The sequence below is a fragment of the Rhinatrema bivittatum genome, chromosome 6 (genome assembly GCF_901001135.1).
Source record: "Rhinatrema bivittatum chromosome 6, aRhiBiv1.1, whole genome shotgun sequence".
In the NCBI taxonomy this organism is placed as follows: domain Eukaryota; kingdom Metazoa; phylum Chordata; class Amphibia; order Gymnophiona; family Rhinatrematidae; genus Rhinatrema; species Rhinatrema bivittatum.
The window spans coordinates 130,654,923-130,681,059 of NC_042620.1; the positions used below are offsets into that span (position 1 = coordinate 130,654,923).

Here is a 26,137-nt window from a genome sequence, read left to right on the forward strand (position 1 = left end):
GGGGCCTGGAAAAGAATATTGGCAGGACGATTGACTGATTAATATGGAAATCAGTCAACACCACCTTAGGCAGGAACCTAGGGTTCATATGCAAGACCACCCTGTTGTGATAAAATTTAGCAAGTTGGATAAGTCACTAAGGCCTGGAGTTGATACCCTGCATACTGAAGTGACCGTCACCAAAAATGTGGCCTTTCAGGTTACAAGTTGCTCAGAGCTAACATCACGTGAAGAACCCAAGACACAGCAGGAAGCTTCAGCTGAAGCAGGCCCCACATGAAACATACAACTATAGGCTGTACAGAATGGGCTAACCATCTACATCATGGTGGTATGTGCCAACTGCACTCAGATAAACTAATGGAGTTGGTTTTCAATACAGCCTCCAATAAGTGTAGAAGGTAATCAAGCAGTTTTTGTGTAGGGCAGGAGAACAGATCTAGCGCCTTCTGCTCACACCACACAGAAAAACCTCTTCCATTTCAGTCCATAAGACTTTCTAGTGGAAGGTTTTTACAAGCGACCAGGACCAGAGACATATCTTCTGAAAGATCAAGTGGCTGCAGAATCAACTTCTCAACATCCAAGCTGTGAGTGACAGGGCCTGGAGGTTGGGAACTTGAGTGAAGAGATCTAGGGAAGTCCCCAGACTGATCAGTTTCCAGGTGGACAACTCCCACAGGAGTAGAAACCAGACCTGTCTCAGCCAATGAGGAGCTATGAGGATCAGAGTCCCTCTATCCTCGCTAAGCTTCAAGAGAGTCTTCGTCACTAAGGAAATAGGATATGTATACAGAAGACCCTTGCTCCAATGCCAGGCAAAGGCATCCGAGGCAGTTTTGCTGTCTGACCTGTATAGGGAGCAGAACTGAGGCACCTTCCTGTTGCAGGGGTACATGAATAGATCGATGTCTGGGCTCCCCCAGAGATGGAATACCCGATTCGCTACACCCTGGTCCAGGGACTATTCATGGGGTCTGAAGGCTCGACTCAGCCTGTCTGCCATCCACATTCTCCTCCGGGCCAGGTACATGGTCCTGAGAACCATCCTGTGGGATAGGGCCCACGACCAGATCTGGACCCCTTCCTGACACAGGAGATATGATTCTGTGCCTCCTTGCTTGTTGACATGCCACATGGCTACCCGGTTGTCAGTCTGGATCAGGACGACTTTCTTAGATAGCCAGTCTCTGAAAGCCCATAGTGTATATCTGATCACCCGAAGCTCCAGGAATTTGATTTGACAAGAACATTCCTGAGCGGATCCAAGTCCCTTGATACCTAGCCCATCTACATGAGCTCCCCACCCCAGGGTAGATGCATCTGTGTTTAGAACAATTTGAGTGGGTAGACTCAAATGAGATCCCCTGTTCCAGATTGGAAAGTACACGCCACCGGGACAATGATTCCCTGAGAGATGGCGTGACTCAGATGCAATCCTGGAGGCTCTGACTGGCCTGGTGCCACTGTGACTTCAGGGTCCATTGGGCTCCTCACATGTGTAAATGTGCCAGGGGAATAACATGGACTGTTGTGGCCACATGGCCCAACAGCCTCAACATGTGCCAGGCTGATATCTACTGGCTAAGTTGAATCTTTGCCACCATGGTGGCCACGGCAATAGCCCTCTGACAGGGCAAAAAGGTCTTGGTCTGAGCCGTGTCTAGCAGAGCTCCATTGAAGTCCAATTGAGGTGATGGGCTGAGATGGGACTTTGGGTAGTTGAGAACGAACCATAGTGACTCCAGCACCCGGATGATCAAATGCATGGACCTGACAGCCCCTGCCTGAAATGTGCTCTTGATCAGCCAATCGTCCAGATACAGGAAGACATGAACTCCCAGTCTGCGGAGATGCACTGCCACATGGCCAGGCATTTTATGAAGACCTGTGGGGCGGACACAAGCCTGAACGGCAACACTTGGTACTGGAAGTTCTATGTTCCCACAACAAATCGGAGATACTTCGTGTGACCGGGGAACATCTTGATGTGAGTGTATGCATCCTTTACTTGAGAGAGCATATCCAGTCCCTTTTTTGCAAAAGAGGGATTGAGGTGCCCAGAGAAACCATCTTAAACTTTTCTCTTTGTAGAAACTTGTTCAAAGCCCTTAGGTCTAGGATGGGACAGAATCCTCCTGTTCTCTTTGACATGAGGAAGTGCCTGGAGTAGAATCCCTGCTTTCGTTGCCCTGGTGGAATGGGCTCGATCACTCTGGCCATTAAGAGAGAGGAGAGCTCAGCTTGTAGTACACTCCTGATGTGGTACTAGCCCCCAATGTGGGCAGGGACGGCAATGTGACAGGACACCCAATAGATTTAATTGGTACCCTGATGGACGACGGAGAGAACCCACTAGCCTGAGGTTACACTGGGTTTTAACTGGCCCAGTTAAAACCCTGTCCCTGGAGTCGACTGAAGAGCTGGTTGGGGCTTGGGAGCTCTCTGCTGCCTAGAACGGCTGCGGGAGCTCTGATGGTGCTGTCAGGGTCGAAGAGGTGGAGGATAGTACTTCCTCTGGCATAAGAAAGACTTCCTAGGCCCCGGCCTAGATAGCCTTCTGGATGAGGAGGAGAGGTCCGGAGTACTAGTGGAGAGCTGGAGAGTTTCCTGGTGGTCCCGAAACTGAGCCACAGCATCCCTCACCCTATCTCCAAAGAGATTCTCTCCAGTGCATGGCACATCAGCGAGTCTTTCCTGTATCTCCGGTCAGACGTCAGAGGCCTGTAGCCATGCCATTCTGTGGGTGCCAAGTCCCACTGCAGAGACTCTCAATGCTGTCTCAAAAACATCATAGGTTGCACGGACCTCATGTTTTCCATACTCCAGACCCTTGTGCACCACCAACACGAGGGTGCCTTGCTGCTATTAAGGCAGCTGCTCAGTCACTTCCTGCACCCGCTTCCAGATGTCCCGTGACTACTGCTCATGTAAACCTGGTAGGCAGCAATGCGGCAATAAGCATGGTGTCTTAGAAAACCTTCCTCAAGAGCATCCATCGCTCTGTGGTCCTTCCCCGGGATGCCGAGGAATGGGTCCAAGAGACCTTTGCCCTCTTTAGAGTGGTTTGAACCACCACTGACTGGTGAGGCAGATGATGCTTATCAAATCCGGCAGCCTTCTGGACGAGGCACTGCCTTCTTGTTAAAGGGAGGCACTGTGAGGGGGTGTTTCCATATCCTCAGCAGCAACTCCATAAGGATCTCATTTACCGGGACTACCAAGATTTCTTAGGAGGCTCCACAGCATTTTGAACTTGGCATCCCCCTCTGTTAAAAGCTGAAAATGGATGGCCTCCACCATTGCACTCACAAAACCTGTAAAAGTTAAGTCATCAGGCAGAGACTTCCTTCGCCCATCTGGAGGAGAAAGGTCTGATGGGAGATCATCAGAATCCTCAGAGGAGGACTCTCACATCATCCACCGGGGGTCATAGGGACTCTCATCCTCATTGTATGCAACAGGGGATGAGACCCTAGGTGCTCTGCCTACGTCCAGAGGTGCAGGCACTGGAATAACTGGATGGGGGACTGAGGACCTCGGCGTCTCTGCTGGCCTTGGTGGAGCTTCCTCCTCAAAGGAACCAGCAACGACCACCATGTCAGTAGGGAAAGGCCTCAGTGCCCTGCCGGGCACCGATGCCACCTGGGAACAGATGTCAGCTGGGTCAGTAATGTACTGATGAGTACACTGAGCTTCTTCAGAAGCAGTACAAGGATGGGCAGCACCAGCTCTGGTGCCGCAGGACCTAAGCCCTGCATCGCTTGCTCCACCGCCAGCTGGACTTGGTACTCCAGCTCCTCCTCAAACGTTGCCAATGCCAACAGCGAGTGGGAGGAAGGACGGGTGGCCAGACCTTCTTTGGACCTGCAATGGGGGATCAGTGACTGGCACCAGGACTGGTAGAGACAGTTGCGGACCCCAGGCATCGACCAAGGATGAGCACTCCTCGCCATGGGCCACTTCGGGGGCATCGTGGCAAAAGTCTGTGCATCCCTGTGCTTGCAGCGACAGGGACCCATGCTGATGCTTCTTAGGCTTTCCTCAGTGCTTTGCCCAGTCTTTCCCCAGTGCCAAGGTTGAAGATGAACCTGGCATCACCAGTGTGATAGACAATGGTCGGTCTCAGATGCCCCTATCCACCAGCGACATCAACGGAATAGACTGTCGTGCTGATGTCGATAGTGGGGTATCCATCATTGCAACTCCGAGATTCTTCGATGCCAAAGGCTTGGACTTCGTAGACCCGAAGAGTTGATCCATCTTGTCGAGTTGAAGCCTACCTCCCCTCTGAAGTCATCTGGGTGCACAAGTGGCAACCCTGGATATCATACAATTCCCCCGGGCAGAGGATGCACACATCATGAGGATCAGTGATATACATGGTGCTCAGGCACTAGGGGTATCGGCAAAAATCAGACATGGCCATGACAAAGTGAAACAAAAGGGTCGTAAGTTGAAAACTATGGTGGTGGGCACAGAGGCACCGCCACCACAGGGGGGGAATCAACTGCGAAAGGAAACTTACCCAAAACACTGAAAACCCTGACTGGGGACAGTACGGGAAGGCACAGAGAGGGACCCGGCAATGATTCACAGGAAAAACTGCGAAGAGCAAAAGTTTTCCTCAAGGCAAAACACAGCCAAAGTGAGCTCAATCACACTGCGAGGCTTACAACTCCATGGGGAAAAAAAAATAAGAGGGATCCCGTGTTGACATGTGGAATAGGGCATGCTCAGTGTGCCTAGTCAAAAATTTAGAAACTGACATAAGTTTTCCTCATTGGGGCTGCATCTGATGATGTCCCCCATGCATGAGGACTACCATCCTGCTTGTCCTCGGAGGATCACAAGCTGTGGAATCATAACATTTGTTCAACTTCTTTCTCTTCTGTTTCATTTGAAAACTAGAATGCCTATCAATTTAATGGGCAGATTAGAAAAAAATACATTTTATAGCAAACACAAATGATCTGATTTGATGAGCTGAAACCCCAAATCATAATTTGGCAACAACCAGGATTAATCCAAGTCCTAACCTGAATAATTTCTGTGTGGAAGCAGCATATTTTCATTTCAAAGGCAAGAGTATTTATATCAATGTACAGAGGTAAAATATGTTCCCAGTTTTAGGAAAATCTATTTCATGATGGAAGCTCCTAATCCAGGGCGTTTCAACCTGTCCTGGTGATCCTATAGCCAGTTCGGCTTTCAGGAAATCCACAATTAATATGCATGAGATAAGCTTGCAAATTCTGAATATCCAGGATATGCAAATTTATCTCATGCATATTTCTAGAATTCTATTACTTTTTTGCATTCACCTCCCTCTACAAGAAAATATATGTTCCAATATTAATCCTGACTCTACGTTCTTTGATTCTCTTATCAAAGGGAATAGACTCAGGAGTAACATTTGTTGAAATATTAGTTGTATACTTATAAGACCATTTGCTATTGTATAAAATGGCAAATGCAACCTCTGGCCTACATAGGCTGTATAATTAAAAATAGCTCATATAATCTGGAATGATTCAGAAGAAATACTGAACTGCAAAATCTCATTCCTTTAGTTTTCTACTTTGTAAGTGAATAAACTGTACATACAGCAAGAAATTCTTTAAGACGATCTTCAATGCTTCCTTTATGAATTGTGAACAGAGCTGCTGCAATCTGATTTATAGCTTTGGCCAAGCAATGTATGTTGTTGCAATGTCCTAAAAGAAGCAAAAACAAAACAAAACGTTCAATAACATTTCACTTAAAATTAAAAAATAATAGGAAGTTGCTGCAAGTGTTTCTCTGGTTGCAATCACCTTACTCTTAGCTAAATTAATGTATTGTTTGACATGCTTATGATTTCTTATATTCAGAAATGTAAAGTGTGTATCTGATTTCAAAATCATATAACTACAAAACATTCTCATGAAAGCAGTGACCCTCACACTTTTTCTCCTAATTTTACAAGAGGGTACTGGTAATGCAGCCTTCTCAATCAGTACACAATACTGTGTTCCAGTGATTTCAACCCTCAAATTGTGATTCCCCTGTGCAAGAAAGATACTTTATTGTATTTATTATTTTTTATAATATCCACCTTTATTTTTAGTGCAGAATATGAAAACAATTGAATTGCTACACATTGCACATCTTGGTAAAGTGGTTATTCCTACTCAAATGAAGTTAGATGATGTGTGTTCTGTTTTGGATAACGTTCATAATCTTGAAGGTGAATTTTCAAAAGAGCTATACATGTAAATCTAACAAAGCCATTTACCAGCATTAAGTGCACTTAAAAGCAAATTTTAAAAGTTACACATGCCAAAAAGCGCAGCTGTGCACGCATCTTATCACATGCATGTGTCCAACCTATATTATAAACCTTGCACTTACGCACACAAGTACTGATGTGTGAACAAATTGGCGTGCTTAAAAAGGGGTGGGATGGAGATGAGCAGGGATGTTGTCAGCATTTACGCATATAACTTCCAATTTTATAACTGGTGCAAGCAGCATGCGTACGGCTGTTATCTGCATCCATTTTCTTTTGCTATTTATACACAGAAACAAATGAAATGACAGCAGAAAAGGACCAAATGGTCTATCCAGTCTGCCCAGCAAGCTTACAGTAGTATCTGCCATGCAGAACACCCCCATGCTTATCAGTTTCCCAAACCGTAAAAGTCAGGGCCCTCTTTGGTTACTACCTGAATCCAATTCCCTGTAACTCCTTGCTATTGAAGCTTTTTGGTTAAGGGTAGTAACCGCCACATCAGCAAGTTACCCTCATGTTTATTTCCCCAGATCATAAAAGTTGAAGTCCTCATTGGTTGCTGACTGAATCCCATTCCCCTTTTCCTTTGCCGTTGAAGCAGAGCGCACTGATGAGTTGCAATAACCGTATATAGACTTATTGGTTAAGGGTAGTAAACTGCCGCAAAAGCAAGTTACCCCCCATCCACTCTTTTCTTCATTTCCATTCTCTAGTTTTAGAGATCCACAGTATTTATCCCATGCCTCTGAATACTTTCACTGTTTTCAACTTCACCACCTACTCTGGAACTATCCACCACCCTCTCTATGAAGACATATTTCCTGACGTTGGTTCTAAGTCATCCTCCCTGAAGTTTAATTTCATGATCCCTAGTTCTACTGATTTTTTTCAACGGAAAAGATTTGATGATTGTGCATTATTAAAACTTTTCAGGTATCTGAAGGTCTACATCATATCTCCCCTGCACCTCCTCTCTTCCAGGGTATACATATATTCAGATCCTTCAGCCTCTTCTCATAGGTCTTCTGATACAGAGCCCACACCATTTTGGTCACTCTTCTCTGGACCGCATCCATCCTGTCTTTATCCCCCTTCAAATACAGACTCCAGAACTGAACACAGTACTCCAAATGAGGCCTCACCAAGGACCTATACAAGGGCATTATCACCTTTTTCCTTATTGGTTATTCCTCTTTCTATGCAGCCCAGCATTCTTCTGGCTTTAGCTATCGCCTTGTCACATTGTTTCGCTATCTTCAGATCTCCAGACAATATTACCCCAAGATTACAATAACTGTTTATAGCCATTTACTGACTGGGTGAAGGGTCTGGGTAAACTGGGGGTAAACAAGGGATTTTTGATGACCAAAGGGCTGAATGGGCAAAATTTGTAAAACTGGTTACTTTCTGCACATAACCAAGTAATTAACCAAGTAGGACATGTGGCCACTTTTAATCACTGGTCGGGCGGGCTGAGACACCACCATTAGCCACTACCCTGGGGGAAGTGATCGCTGGCAGCCGGCCGGTGCATGAAGATTACTTCAACTGGGAAGTTGAAGGAAGTAGAAAACCAAAACAAAAACTAATAGGTAGGGGGTAGGGGAGGAGAGGGAAAAAGGTAGGAAGGTTAGATATGGATACAAGGAAGTTCCCTCCCAGTCCACTCCTTAATTGGAGTGGACTGGGAGGGAACTGGAGAAGCCCTGCTTGCGTCATCACATGTAATTAACGAAAATTCAACACCCCCCCTGCGTGCATCCATGTGTGAGCACTGGGAACCAGATAGGGAAAAAACCTTCAGCACCTGAATGTAATCCACTTTGAAGTGCCAAAAAACAGAATATAAAAATCTAAATAAATAAATGTTATAAAATTACCTCCCTTGCATGTGTAAAATCCGACATTTCCTAAGGAAAAATACGCAATTAGCAGATGTTCATACAAGTGCTTATAATTAGGAGAACACATATGCATGTTGGGGTGTATTTTATAAAATGCACGGACACTTAGGTGCTAGTGCATGTGCATTCGTGCCCACATATGCACGCATGCGAGCTTGTTTTAAAGTTACCAACCCTGTGGGGGAGGGCTCCTAATTGTATCTAAATCAATACTTACATTATCAGAGGGCATTTCACCTGTTGAATTACTGTTTATCACATCCCCTTAAAATTGAAGCCTTCGTTTGGTTTATTCCCTTCCTGGCTGAATGGCCTCTAATTTATTTGTGTTTACTGACTGGCTTATTGCCATCAAGGCTGATGTAAAAAAAATGCAATTCTCCTTGGAGATTTCAATCTCCACGTTGACTGCAACCCACTCTCTGATACCTGCAGTGACCTCCTGAATACTACACATGCTCTGGGATGGATTCAGTTAATCCCCCCACCCCTCCATACACACACACACAAGGGGGGGCCACACTCTGGACCTGGTCTTTGAATGAGAGTTGTGGCTTTTATACAGAGTTCCCTTGGTCTGATCATTTCTTGAATCATTGCATGCTAAAACATTCTATAACATTTAATGGTAATGCACCATCTCATGTTTTACATTGTCCACCTATTGATGTGGATCAGCTTGTCTCATTAGTTACCTTCTCTCACCAAAATGAGTCCCCAGGATGTGATTAGTTTGATTGACAACTGGCAGGCATTGATGCGTGCGGTATTAGATGCCATTGCCCCAATGAAATCCATCTCTGTAAGGAATCTTAAGAATGTTGCTTAGTATTCTCCTGCCTTACATTCCAATAAACATGCCCTACTGTAGGCTTGTATAACATACCAAATCAAACCAAACCTCTGAAGCAGGTCAATCAAAATATAACACAAAAATCAAAACCTACAACACATGATCTAATATGGTGAACCAGTCTGTGAAATTTATTAATTTTACTATCTGAAATCCACATAAATATTTGAGAGGAAGGAGATGGTTTCATATATAATACTGTTTGAGGTACCATCCTGGTTACCCAAATAAATTTGTTATAAACATCGGTGGCGCAAGGACAAGTCTGGCTCTAATCTTGCTGCCTACCGTTCTGGGCTAGAGGCGTATAAAGCTGCAATTGATAATGCAAAGCAAGTTTGGTAGCACAGATCTCTGCAGCTGCTTCTCAGCCTTGTGAGTTGTTCAGAATAAATTGTCCATTATTTAACCACAGTGCCTGCTTATGAATCCCTGTGTTCCACACCTCCTGCTTCCTTCTTTAATAGGAAAATTTCCCTTACTGTGGATTCTCTTCCTGCATCTGCCCCAGTCCTCTCTCCTGTTCAGCCAGAACAAGTGACCCAGCCTACTTGGACAGAGTTCCTGCCCACTTCTCTCTCTCTGAGGTAACTGAGATCCTGGCTCGGTCAAAAGATAGCTTTTGCACATTTAAGTTATGTTACACTGTACTGATTAATATTATGTTCTGAGGTTGGTTGTTTTCTAGTAGACCTGGTTTATTGATTTAAAAATTTTTATATATAGTGCCCCTCAAGAAATATATATATAAGGCACTTTACAGTGTGACATTCACAGTGTTACATAATATATATAAATTAAGAACTTTAAAACTAAGTTAAAACAATCAATAGTTTTACCAAAAGGTAAATTGCATCCAAAACATGCCTCAGCAAATAACAGTTTAGTAAATAAAAAGGGGGAAAAAACTGTGTTGTCAAAGGCATTTTTAAAGAGCTAGGTTTTTGAATTTTTCTTAAAACTCTAATATTAGATGTTAAGCGGAGAGAGGCAATGCATTCCAGAGAGTTGGACCACCAATTGAGAAGGCACACTTTCTAGAAAAGTCAAGACTGGTTATTTTGCCGAGCAGAAGTGTCTTCCAGGTTTGTAAATGCGTAAATCTGTACATAACCAGAAAGTAGAATTATTTATCAAATTGTGAATCACTGTAAGAATGTTATACTGTATATGAAAGGATATGGGTAGCCAGTGTAGAGATCGAAGGATAATGTAATGTGTTCACAAAGAGTAGAATACATTAATATGCAAACAGTCGCATTCTGGATTAACTGAAGGGGACGGACAGTATTAGCTGGAAGGCGCATATATATATATATATATATATATATATATGGCATTACAGTAATGTAGGCCATGAGAATTAGTGCTTGTAAAACAGAGAAAGTTATCTGTCAAGAAACAGCTTTAACTGTTTCAATAAATGGATTTTAATGAATAAGGATTTAACAGCAATAGATATGTGATGGGTCAACAACTCTGCATCTAGTATTACACCAAGGTTTCAAGATTTTTCGCTATTGAGATAGAATGGCCATCAATTTTTAGTGTGCTTGGGGGATAAGATGAATTTGGGATAGTGGTTAAATGCATGATTTCAGTTTTAAATGTATTCAGTTTCAGGCGATTGTGGGATAACCAAATATTCATAGATTTTATGCAAAGAGTGATAAAATATAATGTGAAATCCCAAGAGGCATTATAAGGAATGAAAAATTGAATATCATCGGCATATATTCTGAAATTTATGCCCAACCCAGAGGACAATAAAGTGGAAGTAGGTATATACTGTAGAGTAGGGCTGAAAGGAAAGAGCCCTGTGAAACACCTGAAGGAATGAAATACCAATTTGAATTATAAATGCCAATATTTATTTGTCGTAGACAAGTAAAATAAGAAGTAAACCATTTATGTACAGTATCTGTAATTCCAATAGATTCTAGACCTATAAGTAAGATTGTTGATCCAATGTACCAAATGCTGTAGATAAAAAGTCATGGGATAGGTGGCGATGTCCTTTCGTGGATTGCAAACTGGCTAAAAGACAGGAAACAGAGAGTAGGATTAAATGGGCAATTTTCTCAGTGGAAGGGAGTGGACAGTGGAGTGCCTCAGGGATCTGTATTGGGACCCTTACTTTTCAATATATTTATAAATGATCTGGAAAGAAATACGAGTGAGATAATCAAATTTGCAGATGACAAAATTGTTCAGAGTACTTAAATCACAAGCAGATTGTGATAAATTAAATTGCAGGAAGACCTTGTGAGACTGGAAAATTGGGCATCCAAATGGCAGATGAAATTTAATATGGATAAGTGCAAGGTGATGCATATAGGGAAAAATAACCCATGCTATAATTACACAATGTTGGGTTCCATATTAGGTGCTACAACCCAAGAAAGAGATCTAGGTGTCATAGTGGATAACACATTGAAATAGCCAGTTCAGTGTGCTGTGGCAGTCAAAAAAGCAAACAACGTTGGGAATTATTAGAAAGAGAATGGTGAATAAAACGGAAAATGTCATAATGCCTCTGTAATCGCTCCATGGGGAGACCGCACCTTGAATACTGTGTGCAATTCTGGTTGCCGCATCTCAAAAAAGATATAATTGCGATGGAGAAGGTACAGAGAAGGGCTACCAAAATGATAAGGGGAATGGAACAACTCCCCTATGAGGAAAGACTAAAGAGGTTAGGACTTTTCAGCTTGGAGAAGAGACGGCTGAGGGGGGATATGATAGAGATGTTTAAAATCATGAGAGGTCTAGAACGGGTAGATGTGAATCGGTTATTTACTATTTCGGATAGTAGGAAGACTAGGGGGCACGCCATGAAGTTAGCATTGGGCACATTTAAAACTAATCTGAGAAAGTTCTTTTTTACTCAACGCACAATTAAACTCTGGAATTTGTTGCCAGAGGATGTGGTTAGTGCAGTTAGTATAGCTGTGTTTAAAAAAGGATTGGATAAGTTCTTGGAGGAGAAGTCCATTTCCTGCTATTAAGTTCACTTAGAGAATAGCAACTGCCATTAGCAATGGTATCATGGAATAGACTTAGTTTTTGAGTACTTGCCAGGTTCTTATGGCCTGGATTGGCCACTGTTGGAAACAGGATGCTGGGCTTGATGGACCCTTGGTCTGACCCAGTATGGCATTTTATGTTCTTATGTTAGATATGTCTAATAAAACTAAGATGTAATCTATGTTTGCATCAAAACTCTTTATAATTGTATCAAATATGATAAACAGTAGTGTTTCAGTGCCTTGGCCTTTTCTAAAGCCATGTTGGCTAGGATGAAAAATGGAATTCTGGTTTATGTAATCCGTCATCTGAAATAAAACAGATTCTATGATTTTTGCTATAGTTGTAAGAGAAGCAACTGGTCAAAAATTGGAAAAATCAGTGAAGTCAGTGAGTTTCTTTTTTGAATAGCCAATATCTATGTTGTTTCAAGGCCTCAGGAAACACACCTGAATTGAGAGATAAGCTCACCAAATGAGATAATGGTAGAGAATTATGATCACGAGCAGCATTTAATAATTAAGTCTGACATTGGTTAATGCTTCGCTCTCAGAGGGTCTGCTGCGGTTCATCCTCTCATCAAAAAGCCTGACCTGGACTCACCTGACCCTGCAAGTTAATCGCCCTATTGCCACCTTGCCCCCCTTTCTCTTTACAATCATTGAGAAGGGCACCCTCTGTCAGTTAAAAGATTACATAGACAATCTTCTTGACAGCTCCTAATTTGGGTTTCGTTGACAACAAAATTCCTGCTCCTATCCTGATTTGACCTCATACATTGGAGTTTAATTCTGGCATTAAATTCCTTCTAATCCAGATAACGCATTTGCTTACCTGTAACAGGTGTTCTCCCAGGACAACAGGATGTTAGTCCTCAATGGAGTGACATCATCCGATGGAGCCCGGCACGGAAAACTTGTGTCAAACTTTCTAGAAACTTTGACTGGCAGAGAGCATGCCCAGCCTGCTGCTATCCGTGTGTCCACGCAAGGTCCCCCTTCAATCTCGTAATAAGCAAAAAATACGAGCGAGAAAAATAACTCAATAAACTGAAGGTGAACCCAACATTCAGGTCGATCCTGTAAGGCCGCGGTAATAACAGTGCGGCAGTGTCAGGCGCACCCTTCCTCCCCGCACGCACAGTTCTCTTCACTAACTCCCCGATACTCTCCTCTAATCGCATGCAAATGCATGCCGCGGCTTTAAAGCGGTAGGGAAGGGTTATGCCCGCGTAACCCATTTTACTGTATAGGCGCTTAATACAGCGCCTATACAGTAACCAGGGTGCGCTGGTACCTGCCATTTCAAATGTTTTTTCAAATGACATTTGAAATGACAGGCACCATGAAGTGGAAAAAAAAAATACCAAAATATGTAAAAACCTGAGTGTTCAAAAAAAAAATTTTAAATACCTGTTGGAGGGCCGCGTGGGTCCAGGCGGCGGCGGCGGGAGCCGGGTGGTCGCGTGTTAAATCTAGGCCGCGGGCGGCTGTTCCAGGCTGCAGCGGCGGGACACGCGTTAGTTCGAGACGGTCGGTGGGCGGCGGGTGGTCGCGTGTTAAATCTAGGCCGGGTCGCACAGGCGCGCATTCATTCATCCAGGCGGAGGAGCTGGCGGCGAAAGTAGCCGGCTCCGCCTGAATGAATGCGCGCCTGTGCGACCCCTGCGATTCGGCGCTCAAGGCAGTCACAGCATTCATTCACTGCCAGTGGGGGCTGCCGGGGCAGCCCCCACCGGCAGTGAATGAATGCGACCCCTGCGATTCGGCGCTCAAGGCAGTCACATGCCGTGACGTCACGGCATGTGACTGCCTTGAGCGCCGAATCGCAGGGGTCGCACAGGCGCGCATTCGTTCACTGCCGGTGGGGGCTGCGAGGCAGCCCCCACCAGCAGTGAATGAATGCTGTGACTGCCTTGAGCGCCGAATCGCAGGGGTTGCACAGGTGCGCATTCATTCAGGCGGAGCCGGCGGCGAATGAATGCGCGCCTGTGCGGACCCGGCCTAGATTTAACACGCGACCACCCGCCGCCCACCGACCGTCTCGAACTAACGCGTGTCCCCCCGCCGCCGCCTGGAACAGGCGCCCACCCGCCCGCGGCCTAGATTTAACACGTGACCACCCGGCTCCCGCTGCCGCCTGTACCCACGCGGCCCTCCGACAGGTATTTAAAAATTTTTATTTTTTTTTCTGACAGGTTTTATGTGTCCCACATCATTACATTTTCTCGATCATCTCTGTATCGCTTTTTTTTTTTAATTGTGTTTTATTGTTTTTGAGTGTCTTAAGCGGTGTCGATGGATTTGTTACTAGACTCACAGTCCTAACTCCTACTAGGGGGAGGCGGTAAACTAACACGTTACGGCCGCGGCAAAACAGTGCGTTACTAATGAGATAACCTGAGCGCGCGTTCCGGTATCGGAGGGGAATAGCTAATTCCTTCATTATACAGCTAATTCGTTCATTTACATGCCGGGTGGGGAAGGGTTACGCGTCTGTTTTAAGAAGCGCTACGGACGCGCGAAACTGGAGACTGTATCGCTGGTTTGCCTTACGCGTCCGAATTGTGCGCAGCGAGCTCGTTACAGACGAGAAATCTTCAAATGAATGTTACTGTATCGAGCTGATTGTGGGGAGGTGGGCGGGATTCTTGAGGATTAACATCCTGCTGCCCTAGGAGACCACTTGTGACAGGTAAGCAACTGCGCTTTCTCCTAGGACAAGCAGGATGGTAGTCCTCACATGTGGGTGATTATAGAGCTCCAGACTGCCCCATTCGACCAGAGAGACCTACAGTAGCTGAACAAGGTGCCAAGAGGCACAACACAACTGCAGCACTGTGGGGAAAGCAGGGGGTGGGGTCTGGTCCCACAAAGAGCACGATAGCACAGTTGGGTACAGGACAGGAATAAATTGTGCAGGACAGACTGGTCAAAAGTGCTATCCTGGCGACTATCCCTGTCAAGGCAGTAGTGAGTGGCAAACGTGTGGAGAGAAATCCAGGTCGCGGCTCTACAATTTCAGCAACAGGGACCGCACGCAGATGGGCCACTGACGCCACCATAGCCCGCACAGAGTGAGCTTTTACCCTGCCAACCAGCTGAAGGCCTGCCTACTGGTAGCAGAAGGCAATGCAATCCGCTAGCCAGTTGGACAAGGTTTGCTTCCCCACCGCTGCTCCCAGTCTATTAGGGTCAAACAACACAAACAGCTGGGAGGACTGCCTATGGGTTGCTGTACAATCCAAATAGAATGCAATCTATGGATTGCAGTCCAGGGTGTGGCGAGCATGTTCTCCCAGGTGGGAATGAGGCCTTGGAAAGAAGGTGGAAAGGATGACGGACTGATTGATGTGGAAAGTGTGGTTTCGGGGTAAAGAAACCCCTTCTTCAAGGACCCAACTTATGATGGTGCTTACAGTGGAAGAAATACTTCTGCAAAGAGATGCCGGCTGCTATCGCTAATATCAGTTGAGAATGACAAGTGCTTATGAATTCCTGGAATGTACAAATGCAACCAACTTGTAGAGTTCGCGGTGTCCAGAATTGACTGCCGGTTGCCGCACGTGGTAGTGCAGGGAAGCAATCCTTACAGATTTAAGGTGCCTGGAAGTCTATCCGTTCTGCGGATAGCCTTCCAGGCAGTAAAGAAGATTTTTGCTCCTGCAGAACGGATAGCCTTTCAAGCACCTTAAATATATATAAGATAACCATATTTTGGCATCGTATAAAGGTAGACCTATAGAGAAATTACTATTAGCAGCAAGTTTTATATATATATACATCTATATATCTATCTATATATCTATCTATATATCTATCTATATATCTATCTATATATCTATCTATATATCTATCTATATATCTATCTATATATCTATCTATATATCTATCTATATATCTATCTATCTATATCTTTATTGTTTTTCTTGCACTGCTTTTGGGTTTGCTTTTGAGTATTGATCTCCTTTGCTTTTGAGTATTGATCTCCTTCACCTTGTCCCCAAACAGGTTCTCATCTATACAGGGGAGATCTGCGAGCCTGTCTTGACCCTCCGGCTGTAATACTGAGGCTCGGAGCCAAGCCAGCCATCTGGCGTCCACACCCCCGGCGGCCAGGCGGGCTGCTGTTTCTAACATGTCATAGGTGGACCTCACCTCATGCTTACCTGCCTTAAGGCCCAGTGCAGCAATGGCTGCAAGAGATTCCTGCTGCTGGGGAAGGCCCTCTGCAAAGTCTTGGACTTGATTCCAGAGATTGAGGTCGTATTGGGTCATGTACAGCTGGTAGGCCGCAAAGCGGGCCACCAGCATGGCCACTTGAAACATTTTTCTCCCTATGCCATCAAGTTCCCTGTGTTCGTGCCCTGGAGGGGCAGAAGCGTGTGTCCAGGAACCTCTAGCTTTCTTGAGGGCAGACTCCACAACTGCTGACTGGTGGGGGAGGTGCTGCTGTTCAAAGGCCATGGCCTGCTGCACCAGATAGTTGGCATCGGCCTTCCTGTTGACCGGGGACACAGACACTGGGTGTTCCCACATACGGAGGAGCTCCTTAAAGATGTCATGGACAGGCACTGCCAAGATTTCCTTGGGAGCGCTGATGAACTGGAGGACTTCCAGTATCTTATGATGGGTATCCTCCTCTTACAGGAGCTGGAAGGGAATGGCCTCTGCCATTACCCTTACAAAGCTGGCAAACGACAGGTCGTCGGGCAGAGACCGACACTGTTCTTCCAGTTGGGAAGGCTCCGAGAGGGGGACGTCTGAGAACTCCAAGGATGAATCCAAAGAGTCATTGCCCCATGGATTACAAGGACCTTCCTTCCTCACTGGGGTCCAGGCACTGAGGGAAGGGGCCGTGAGGGGCAGCAGGCCTGGGCCCCAAGGTTACCAGAGGCCGTGGGGGCACCGATGGAACCCCCGGCATCGAAGGGGGATCCAGGGAACCATAGGCAAGGGTGCCTGGTCCCAGAGGCCTCACCCTCCTTGGAGGACCTGTGATCGCTCTGGTGGAGGGCATTGGTGACTGAGGAGGCATCCAAGGCCTATCTGGCACTGGTTGCATCGGTAGGGCGCCGAGAAGGACGTCCAGACACTCCAGCAAGGGTGTGAGCATTGATGACGGAGGCTCAGGCACCGGTATGGGGGGCCGGTAGCACCTTGGGTGTCGAGGACACCGAAGCCAAAGTGGAATGTTTTGAAGAGCTTCTCCATTTTATCCGGACGTGCTCGATGCCCTTTGGGTGTCATTTGGTAACACAAACGACACCCTCGGACGTCATGCGAGGCTCCCAGGCAAAGGATACATACCTCATGCGGATCCGTGATGGACATGGTCCGCAGGCACTGGGGCACTTTTGAAAACCTGACGACGTCATCTAAAAAAAGAGGCCGGCGCGCAGTCAATGACTGAAGGGCACCATGGTGCAAGAGTCAGGAATCAACCGTGAAGAACAACAAGAGATCGAAAACAAGAGTACCTACCAAAATGGAGGATACCGATTGCGAAGGGGGACCCGACGCAGAAAAAACACCTGAAAAAGTTTAACACAATTTCAAGGAGTTGGAGCTCTACCACCACGAGGGTACTGCACCATGGGAAAGAAGAGACTACGGGGGACCTCGCATGGATGTGCGGATAGCAGCAGGCTGGGCATGCTCAGTATGCCAATCAAAGTTTCTAGAAATTTTGTTTTCCTTGCTGGCCTCCATCAGATGATGTCACCCACATGTGAGGACTACCATCCTGCTTGTCCTAGGAGAAAGATATTTCATCAGCGTTGAATACCTTTAAACCATGACATTACTACGCCATCTTGATTGCCTCTACTGTTCATTCTTGGCTTTCCTCTTTTCTGTCAGACAGATCATACAAGGTCATGCTGGAAAATGCCTCTTTTGATCTTTATCCACTTAGCACTGGTGTTCATCTCTTTCTGCTTCTTTATTCAACATAATCATTGCACCCATCTGTTCTACTCTTGCCCTTTAAACTGTTTGCTGACAACATTCAGTTCCTTTTCCAAAACCTTTCACGTATGATGTTGCTTTCTCTAAACTTTCTTCTTGCTTGACAACTTAATGCCTGGCTAACAACCAACTCATTTGGAATGCAAAGAAAACTGAAATTATCCTAAGTTTCCCACAACAGATGTCACTGTAATTTTCAGTTTTGAGGGTCTTTCAATACACATTTCCTGGCAAACCCATGATCTTGGAGTGGTGGTGGACTCACTTTCACTTAAGCCCCATATCAATACACTAGTTCAATCATTCTTACTTCAAACTACATCTGATACGCTCCTTGAAACCTGTTCTCTGCACTCGAGACTTTCAATTAGTAACTCAATCCATGGTGCTTTCCTCTCTAGATTACTGCAATGCATTCTTTCTTGACCTTCCAGCTTCACAACTGCAGCCTTTACAACTAGTTCAAAACTGTTCAGCGCAGCTCATAACTGGTTCATCTCTCAGAGATCATATCACCCCTGTTTTGGCCAGCTTATACTGGCTTCCCATCTCATGGGGGATAAGATTTAAGATACTAACTTTGATTTTCAAAGCTCTCTAAGGTCAAGCTCCCTTGTGCATCACCTCTTCAATCTTAAGCTACCATCCTACACACACTCTTTGTTCCTTCTTAAAAAATAAACAAAAAACTGGTAGAAGTTCACTCCATTAAACATACTCGTTTAGTTGAATCCTGAGACTAGATTTTCATAGTGGTTGGAATAATCTCCCTAATGAGATTAGGGCTGAACATGATTTACTCCATTTTTGCAAATTACTTAAAACTCACCTATTCACCTGTGCCTTTGCAACCTGACTCCACCCAGGATTAATGGGTCTGTTTCCCCTTCTCTAGCTAGAAGTTCTGATTCATTCTTTTGAGAATACATGGCATTGTCTTGTCCCTTGTTGTCCCAGTATGCTGTACTCCTTGTTGCTGTACTTTATTTCATGTTATAATATGATTTACACTTGTGAATGTTTTGCAGTTATCCGCCAAAATTTGTGGATTGGCAGATTATAATTTTTCTAAATAAATAAATGTGGGTAAAACCTATGGACAGTTCAATAATATACAATTTAGCAATTTGCAAAAGCAGCTCAAAAGTGTATTTACACATTTAAAATCCAGTTTCAATCATGTAAATGCTTTTGAAAATCAAGTTCTTGGTGAATTGGTTGACTGAATTGTCTTTGAAAACACAGACTAAGTCTATTGTCAAGACTTCATTTTAGATATTGAGGATTTTCTGTAGAGCAAAGTGTTTGCTTTCTGAAAGTCACTTCAGAATGGTTCTGCAGGCGATTGTTTTATGCACTGTGGATTATTACTCCCTGTATCTAGGCCTGCCTGCTTCATGTGTTGCAGTTTATTTAGAATGCTGCAGCAGTTACTCTCAGGTTGCCCTTTAAATGGCTTATTAATTTTAAGATCGTAATGCTGCTTTCAAAGCTGTGAAGGGAAATGGTCCCAAGTTGTTAAAATCTGCAGTTACATCTTATATTCCAAATAGATCTTTGCATTTGGAAGGACAGCAGAATCTGGTGGTTCCATCATTCAAGAAAGTACATCTTGTAAAATCACGCTCCAAGATGTTTAGGGTGGTGGCAGAGCCATTGCTGTGGAATGACCTCCCTTTTGATGTAAGAGTATGACGGTCCAAATAAAAGGTGAAGGCATTCTATTTTCATAGGCATTTAGTGCAGTTTGAGCTGGAGGGTTGGTTAGGAACATTTTAGGTTCGTATCCCAAGATGGTCTGATTTTATTTATTTTTATATCACACTAACAGAAGCTGATCAAGGTGACTTACAATAACATACAATCACAAATAAAATACAATCACAAGATTACCCTAATTAAAACACTGGAACAGCCATGATTTCACCTTTTTTTCTAAAATCCAAACAGTTGGCCTCCAGTCTAATAGCTATTGGAACAGTGTTTTAGCATTTCTGTGTTATGAGATTGAAGAGGGATGCTGTGTGCTTGTTCGCCTTGGCGCGAATGGGGGCTGGGAAATAAAACTGGCAGAACGATTGACTGGTCAAGGTAGAAATCCATCATCACCTTAGGCAGGAATTTAGGGTGCATAGGCAAGACAACCCTGTCATAATAGAACTTAGTAGAAGGTGGATAAGTTACTAAAGCCTGGAGCATGCTGACCCTGTGCACTGAACTGACCACCACCAAAAATATGACCTTCCAGGTCAGGTACTTCAGGTCACAGGGGTGCAGCAGTTCAAAAGCAGCTTTCAATAGCTGAGCCAACACCACGATGAGGTTCCAAGACACATCGGATGGCCTTAGGTGAGGCTTCAATTGAATAAGGTTCCACATGAAATGTATAACTATAGGCTGTACAGAGATGGGCGTACCATCTACACCATTGTTATATGCGCCAGTTGCACTAAGATGAACTCTGACGGAGATGGCTTTTAAGCCAGTCTTCGATAGGTGTAGAAGATAGTCAAACAGTTTTTGTGTGGGGCAGGAAAACGGATTATGGCCTTCTGCTTCCATCACATGGAAAACCTTCTCCACTTCAGTCCATAGGACTTTCTAGTGGAAGGTTTTCTGGAAGCCACCAGGACCAGAAACACATCTTCAGAAAGATCAAGTGGCTGCTGAATTAACCTTTCAACATCCAGGCTGTGAGCGACAGGGCCTGGAGGTTGGAAAGCTGCAGCCTGCCCTGATCTTGCGTGATGAGATCTGGTGAAGTCCCCAGACTGATCGGTTTCTGGATGGACAACTCCCGCAGGAGTGGAAACCAGATCTGTCTCAGACAATGAGGTTCTATGAGAATCATAGTCACTCTGTCCTTGCAAATCTTCGAGAGAGTCTTCACCACTAAGGGAATCGGTGGATAACCATAAAGACGACCCCTGTCCCAGTGACGGGCAAGGGTGTCTGAGGCTGGTTTGTTGTCTGACCTGGACAGGGAACAGAAACAAAGCACCTTCCGGTTGCAGGAGGACATGAACAGATCTAAGTTTGGGCTCCCCCAGAAGCAGAAATTCCAATTTGCTACCCCTTGGTCCAGGGACCAATCATGGGGTCTGAAGGCTCAATTCAGCCTGTCCGCTATCACGTTCTCCATTCCAGCCAGGTTCATGGCCCTGAGCACCATCCCATGGACTAGGGTCCAGGACCAAATCTGGACCGCTTCCTGACACAGGAGGATTGATCCCGTGCCTCCCTGCTTGTTGACATACCACATGGCTACTTGGTTGTCGGTCTGATCAGGTCACCTTTGTTGGACAGCCAATCTCTGAAAGCCCATAGCATGTACTGATCACCTAAAGCTCCAGAGTTGATTTAATATGAATGCTCCTAAGCAGACCACAGCCCCTGGGTTCAGAGTCCATCTACATGAGCTCCCCACCCCAAGGTAGATGCATCCGTGGTTAGCACAATTTGAGTAGGAACACTCCGAAAGGAAATCCCTCATTTCAGATTGGAGAGTACCCGCCACCAGAACAAAGAGTCCGGAGAGACGGGATGACTCAGATGCAATCCTGGAGGCTCTGAGAGGCCTGGCATCACTGTGACCTCAGGGTCCAATGGGCTCTGTGCATGTGTAAGTGTGCCAAGGGAGTGATATGGACTGTCATGGCTATGTGACCCAACAGTCAACATGTGCTAAGCTGAACCTGCTGGCTCTGTTGCACCTGCCGCAATGACTGCCATAGTGACGGCCCTCTGGCACAGGAGAAAGGCCCTGGCTTGATGAAATCCAATTGAGGTGACGGACTGAGATGGGACTTTGGGTAGTTGAGAACGAACCCTAGTAACTCCAACACCCAAATGGTCAAGCGCATGGTGACCCCTGCCTGAGACATGCTCTTGACCAGCCAATCGTCCAGACATGGGAAGACAAGCACTCCCAGTCTGCAGAGTTGCGTTGCCACCACAGCCAAGCATTTTGTGAAGATCCATGGGGCAGTCACATGCCCAAATGGCAACACCCAGTACTGGAAGTGCTGTTTTCCCACTACAAATAGGAGATACTTCCTGCGACAGGAAGATCTTGATATAGGTGTAAGCATCTTTTAGGTCAAGGAAGCATAGCCAATCCCATTTTTGCAAAAGGGGGATCAGGGTACCCATGGAAACCATCTTGAACTTTTCTTTTTTTTTTTAGAAACTTGTTCAAGGCCCTTAGGTCTAGAATGGGACAGAGTCGTCCTGTTCTCTTTGGAATCAGGAAGTACCCAGAGAAGAATCCCCACCCTCTTTGCTCTGGTGGTACAGACTTGAGCGCTCTGGCCATTAAGAGTGAGGACAGCTCCGCTTGTACCACCTCCTGATGCACTACCTACCCCCAAAATGGGCATGGAGGGCAATTTGGTGGGACACTCAATAGATGTAATTGATAACACTGGCGGACGATGAAAAAAACCCATTGGTCCAAGATTACACGGAGCTACAGGTTCACAAAGAACTGCAGCCTGCCCAAGACCAAAGGGTCCAACATCCTGAATACGGCAACTGGCTTATGCTCCCTATGGCCCAGTGAAAACCCCATCCCTGTTGTTGGCTGAGGCTTGGGAACTCTCTGCTGCCTGGAATGGCCATGGGAGCTCTGATGTGTACCGGATAGAGGAGGCAGAGGATAATATTTCCTTTGGCAAAAGAAAGACTTCCTGGGCCCCGGCCTTGTGGATGAGGACGATGGGTCCAGAGTGCTGGCGAAGAGCTGAAGGGTTTCATGATGGTCCTGGAATTGGGCCTCAGCATCCTTCAACTCCAAAGAGACTCTCTCCAGTGCATGGCACGTCATTGAGTCGTTCCTGTACCTCTGGTCTGAGATCCGAGGCCTGCAGCCGACAAACTGCAGGTGCAGATTCCTGCTGAACAGACCTTCGATGCCGTTTTGAAATCATCGTAGTTCACACGGACCTCGTGTTTTCCACATTCCAAACCCTTTTGCATCAGCAACATGAGGGTGTCTTGCTGCTGTTGAGGCAGCTGGTTAGCCACCTCCTGCACCTACTTCCAGATGTCCCGCGAGTATTGGCTCATGTAGAGCTAATAGGCAGCGATGAGGACAAAATGCATGGTGCCTTGGAGCAACTTCCTCCCAAGAGCGACCAATGCTCTGTAGTTCTTCCCCAGGGGTGCCGAGGAGTGAGTCCGAGAGCACCCCTGGGGAATCTGGCAGCCTTTTGATGAGGTAAACCCCGTCAGTCTTCTTATTTATGGGAGGCATTGTGAGGGGGTATTAGCAAATCCTCAGTAAGGATCTCATGTACTGCAACTGCCATAATCTCCTTAGACTCCACAAACTGAAGAACCTCAAGCATTTTGTGCCTGGCATCTTCTTTAGTCAAAAGCTGGAAAGGGATGGCCTCAGCCATTTCCCTGACAAACCTTGTGAAGGTTAAATCCTCATGTGGCGACTTCCTTCGCTCTTCTGGAGAAGGGTCTAATGAGAGACCATCCGAATCCTCGAAGGAGTATTCTGTCTGATCATCCCCTCAGGGGTCATAGGGCCCCTCATCCTCACTGTATACCACAGAGGATGGGGCCCTAGGTGCTCAGCTGACGTCTAGAGGGGCAGGCACTGATGGAACTGGATGGGGGACTACTGAACTTTGTGGAGCTTCCTCCTCAGAGGAACCGGTGATGACTACCATATCGAAGGGGGAGGCCTTGGAGGCCCAGGAACAGACGCCAGCTGGGTCAGTATGGCACCGATGAGCACACTGAACTTCTCTAGAAGTAGTACGAGCACGGGTGGCACTGGCTCCGGTGCCATGGGACCAAAGCCTTGCAGCTCCCACTACAGCTCCTCCTTCACCGCTGCAGATGCCAACACCGACTGGGTGGAAGGAGGGTTGGCCAGATCTTCCTCAGACCTGCAAGGGGGATCGACGATCAGCACCCAGACTGGTGGATACCGTTGCAGACCCTGGGCATTGATGGGGGTTTGGTGCTCCTCGTCACGGGGAAACTTCGGGGGCATTACGGCAAAACCCGGTGCGTCCCCATGCCCAGCATCATGCATCGACAGGGACCAGTGCCGATGCTTCTTGGTCTTCCTACGATGCTCGACCCAGTCTTTCCACAGTGATGAGGTTGAAGACAATAAACCCAATGTCCACGGCCCAGGGAAGATAGACAACGGTCAGTCTCTGGTGCCCCTATCCACCAGTGATCTCAATGTAACTGACTGTCCTGCCAATGTTGATGATATGGTGACCATCAGTACAGCTCAGAGGTCTGCCGATGGCTCGGACTTCTTTGACCCAAAGAGATTGTCCATCTTGTTGAGTTGACAATGTCCATTCGGGGTCATCTAGGCACCCTCAGACAGAGGATGCAAACCTCATGAGGATCGGTGATAGACATGGTCCTTGGCCACTGGGAGCACTGGCAGAAACCAGATGCAGCCATGACGAGACAAAACAGGAAAAAAACAGAATGATGGCAGTAGGCATCAATGCAATATGGACACTGAGGCACCGCCACCGCAGGAGGAACCAACCATGAAAGGAAACTTACCCCAGCGCCGAAAACTCTGACTGGGGGCACAACAGGGAGGCACCGAGAGGGACCCATTGACAGACCAAATAAAAGACAGCCATAAACTGCAAAAATGAAGTTTTCCACAAAGGAAGACAAAAGTTTTAGAGCTCAAACTGAGAGGCTCACAGATCTACGGAGGAGTGGGGAAGGGGAAGAGACTGAAGAGGGACCCTGCGTTGAATAGGGCATGCTGGGGGTGCTCAGTGTGCCTAGTCAAAGTTCTAGAAACTTTGACATGTTTTCCGCATCGGACTCCATCTGATGATGTCACCCATGTGTGAGGACTATCATCCTACTTGTCCTCTGAGAATAAAAACAATACCAATTAAAAAAAAAATTCACAAAAATGAATGATCACTATGACAGATAACATGCAAAATGAACCCAATCACCCTGGCCAGAATATTGTCTTGGTCACACTGAAGCCATATGAATCAGTGAGTTAAAAATGTCTGATATCAATCAATACATTTCCATAAATATTTAGTCACTATACCTTCAATGGCAGGGCTGTATTGTGACATCAAATTACTGGCCAAAGTTGGTAAAGACACTGCCACAAAAACCATAAGAAGACAGGCAATTTTGTATTCTTCTTCTGGGCTGATATTTTCTGAAAATAATAAAAATAGTTTTACTTAAAGTTCACTAGCAGTCATACTTAACATTTGTCTTTCTTTTTAAAAATAGAACTAGTTTGTCCTGCCAATTTAAGATTATGCCTACTGTAGAATTCATTCATTGTTTTAAATAGGAAAAATACATATATATTTTTGAATGCAGGATTTTAAGGGTGTGACTTCATTTTTTTTTTTTGCTAACAAGGTAGACCCTACATCAGGGTTCCATTAACCTTTGAATGAAGACATAGCTGCCAAAATGAACCATTCTTTAATCTCTGTACAGTTCTTTTATAAATGTAAATATAAACTTTATATACATATATATATATACACATATATACACACACACGTACATATTTATATATACATACACTTCAGTACCTGTCTTCTGAAGCCCTTTAACAACTTCAATCTAGGCTCACTGTTGATGGGGGGAAATTTGTTGAAAATTCTACTCACATAAAATATGTAATGTCTGTGTGTTCTTAAACTACTACTATTATTCAAATAAATGGTAGCAAGAACAATACAGTTGAACAATGGAACTAGCTAAGAGAAATTCAAATAATTAAAATCATTGTTGCATAAACCAAATTCATGGATAGAGTATGCTTTAATAGATTTTCTGAATTTCATAGGTTTGTTTGTTACTGATGAGCTGTATCAGCTCATTCCTTCCACAACCTTAAATAGTCCAAATTATATTTATTAAAATTTCTTATTCACCCAATGCTGAGGCACAATATAAAAACGATTTAAAATATAAATCAATATTCAAAAGAAAACAAAAATAAAAACAGAAGTAAAGCAAAATATAGTATATAAAAGTAGAACAATCTATATAAAGCAAACACAAAAATTATCATGTGCATCAAAACAAAATTACAATGCATGGAGCACAAACAACTCAAACA

At 45.2% G+C, this 26,137-nt stretch overlaps 1 protein-coding gene across 7 annotated transcripts in view; it reads right to left on the reverse strand.

Annotated features, from left to right (window-relative positions):
- Positions 1-26,137, reverse strand: part of NCKAP1 (NCK associated protein 1) — a 349,694-nt gene that overhangs the window by 2,816 nt on the left and 320,741 nt on the right. For all 7 annotated transcript variants that reach the window (XM_029605940.1, XM_029605939.1, XM_029605941.1 and 4 more), the window contains 2 exons: positions 25,097-25,213; positions 5,608-5,717 (listed from right to left, as the gene is read on the reverse strand). In XM_029605940.1, coding sequence (XP_029461800.1) covers positions 5,608-5,717; positions 25,097-25,213 — 227 coding nt within the window. The remainder of the gene's footprint in view (positions 1-5,607; positions 5,718-25,096; positions 25,214-26,137) is intronic.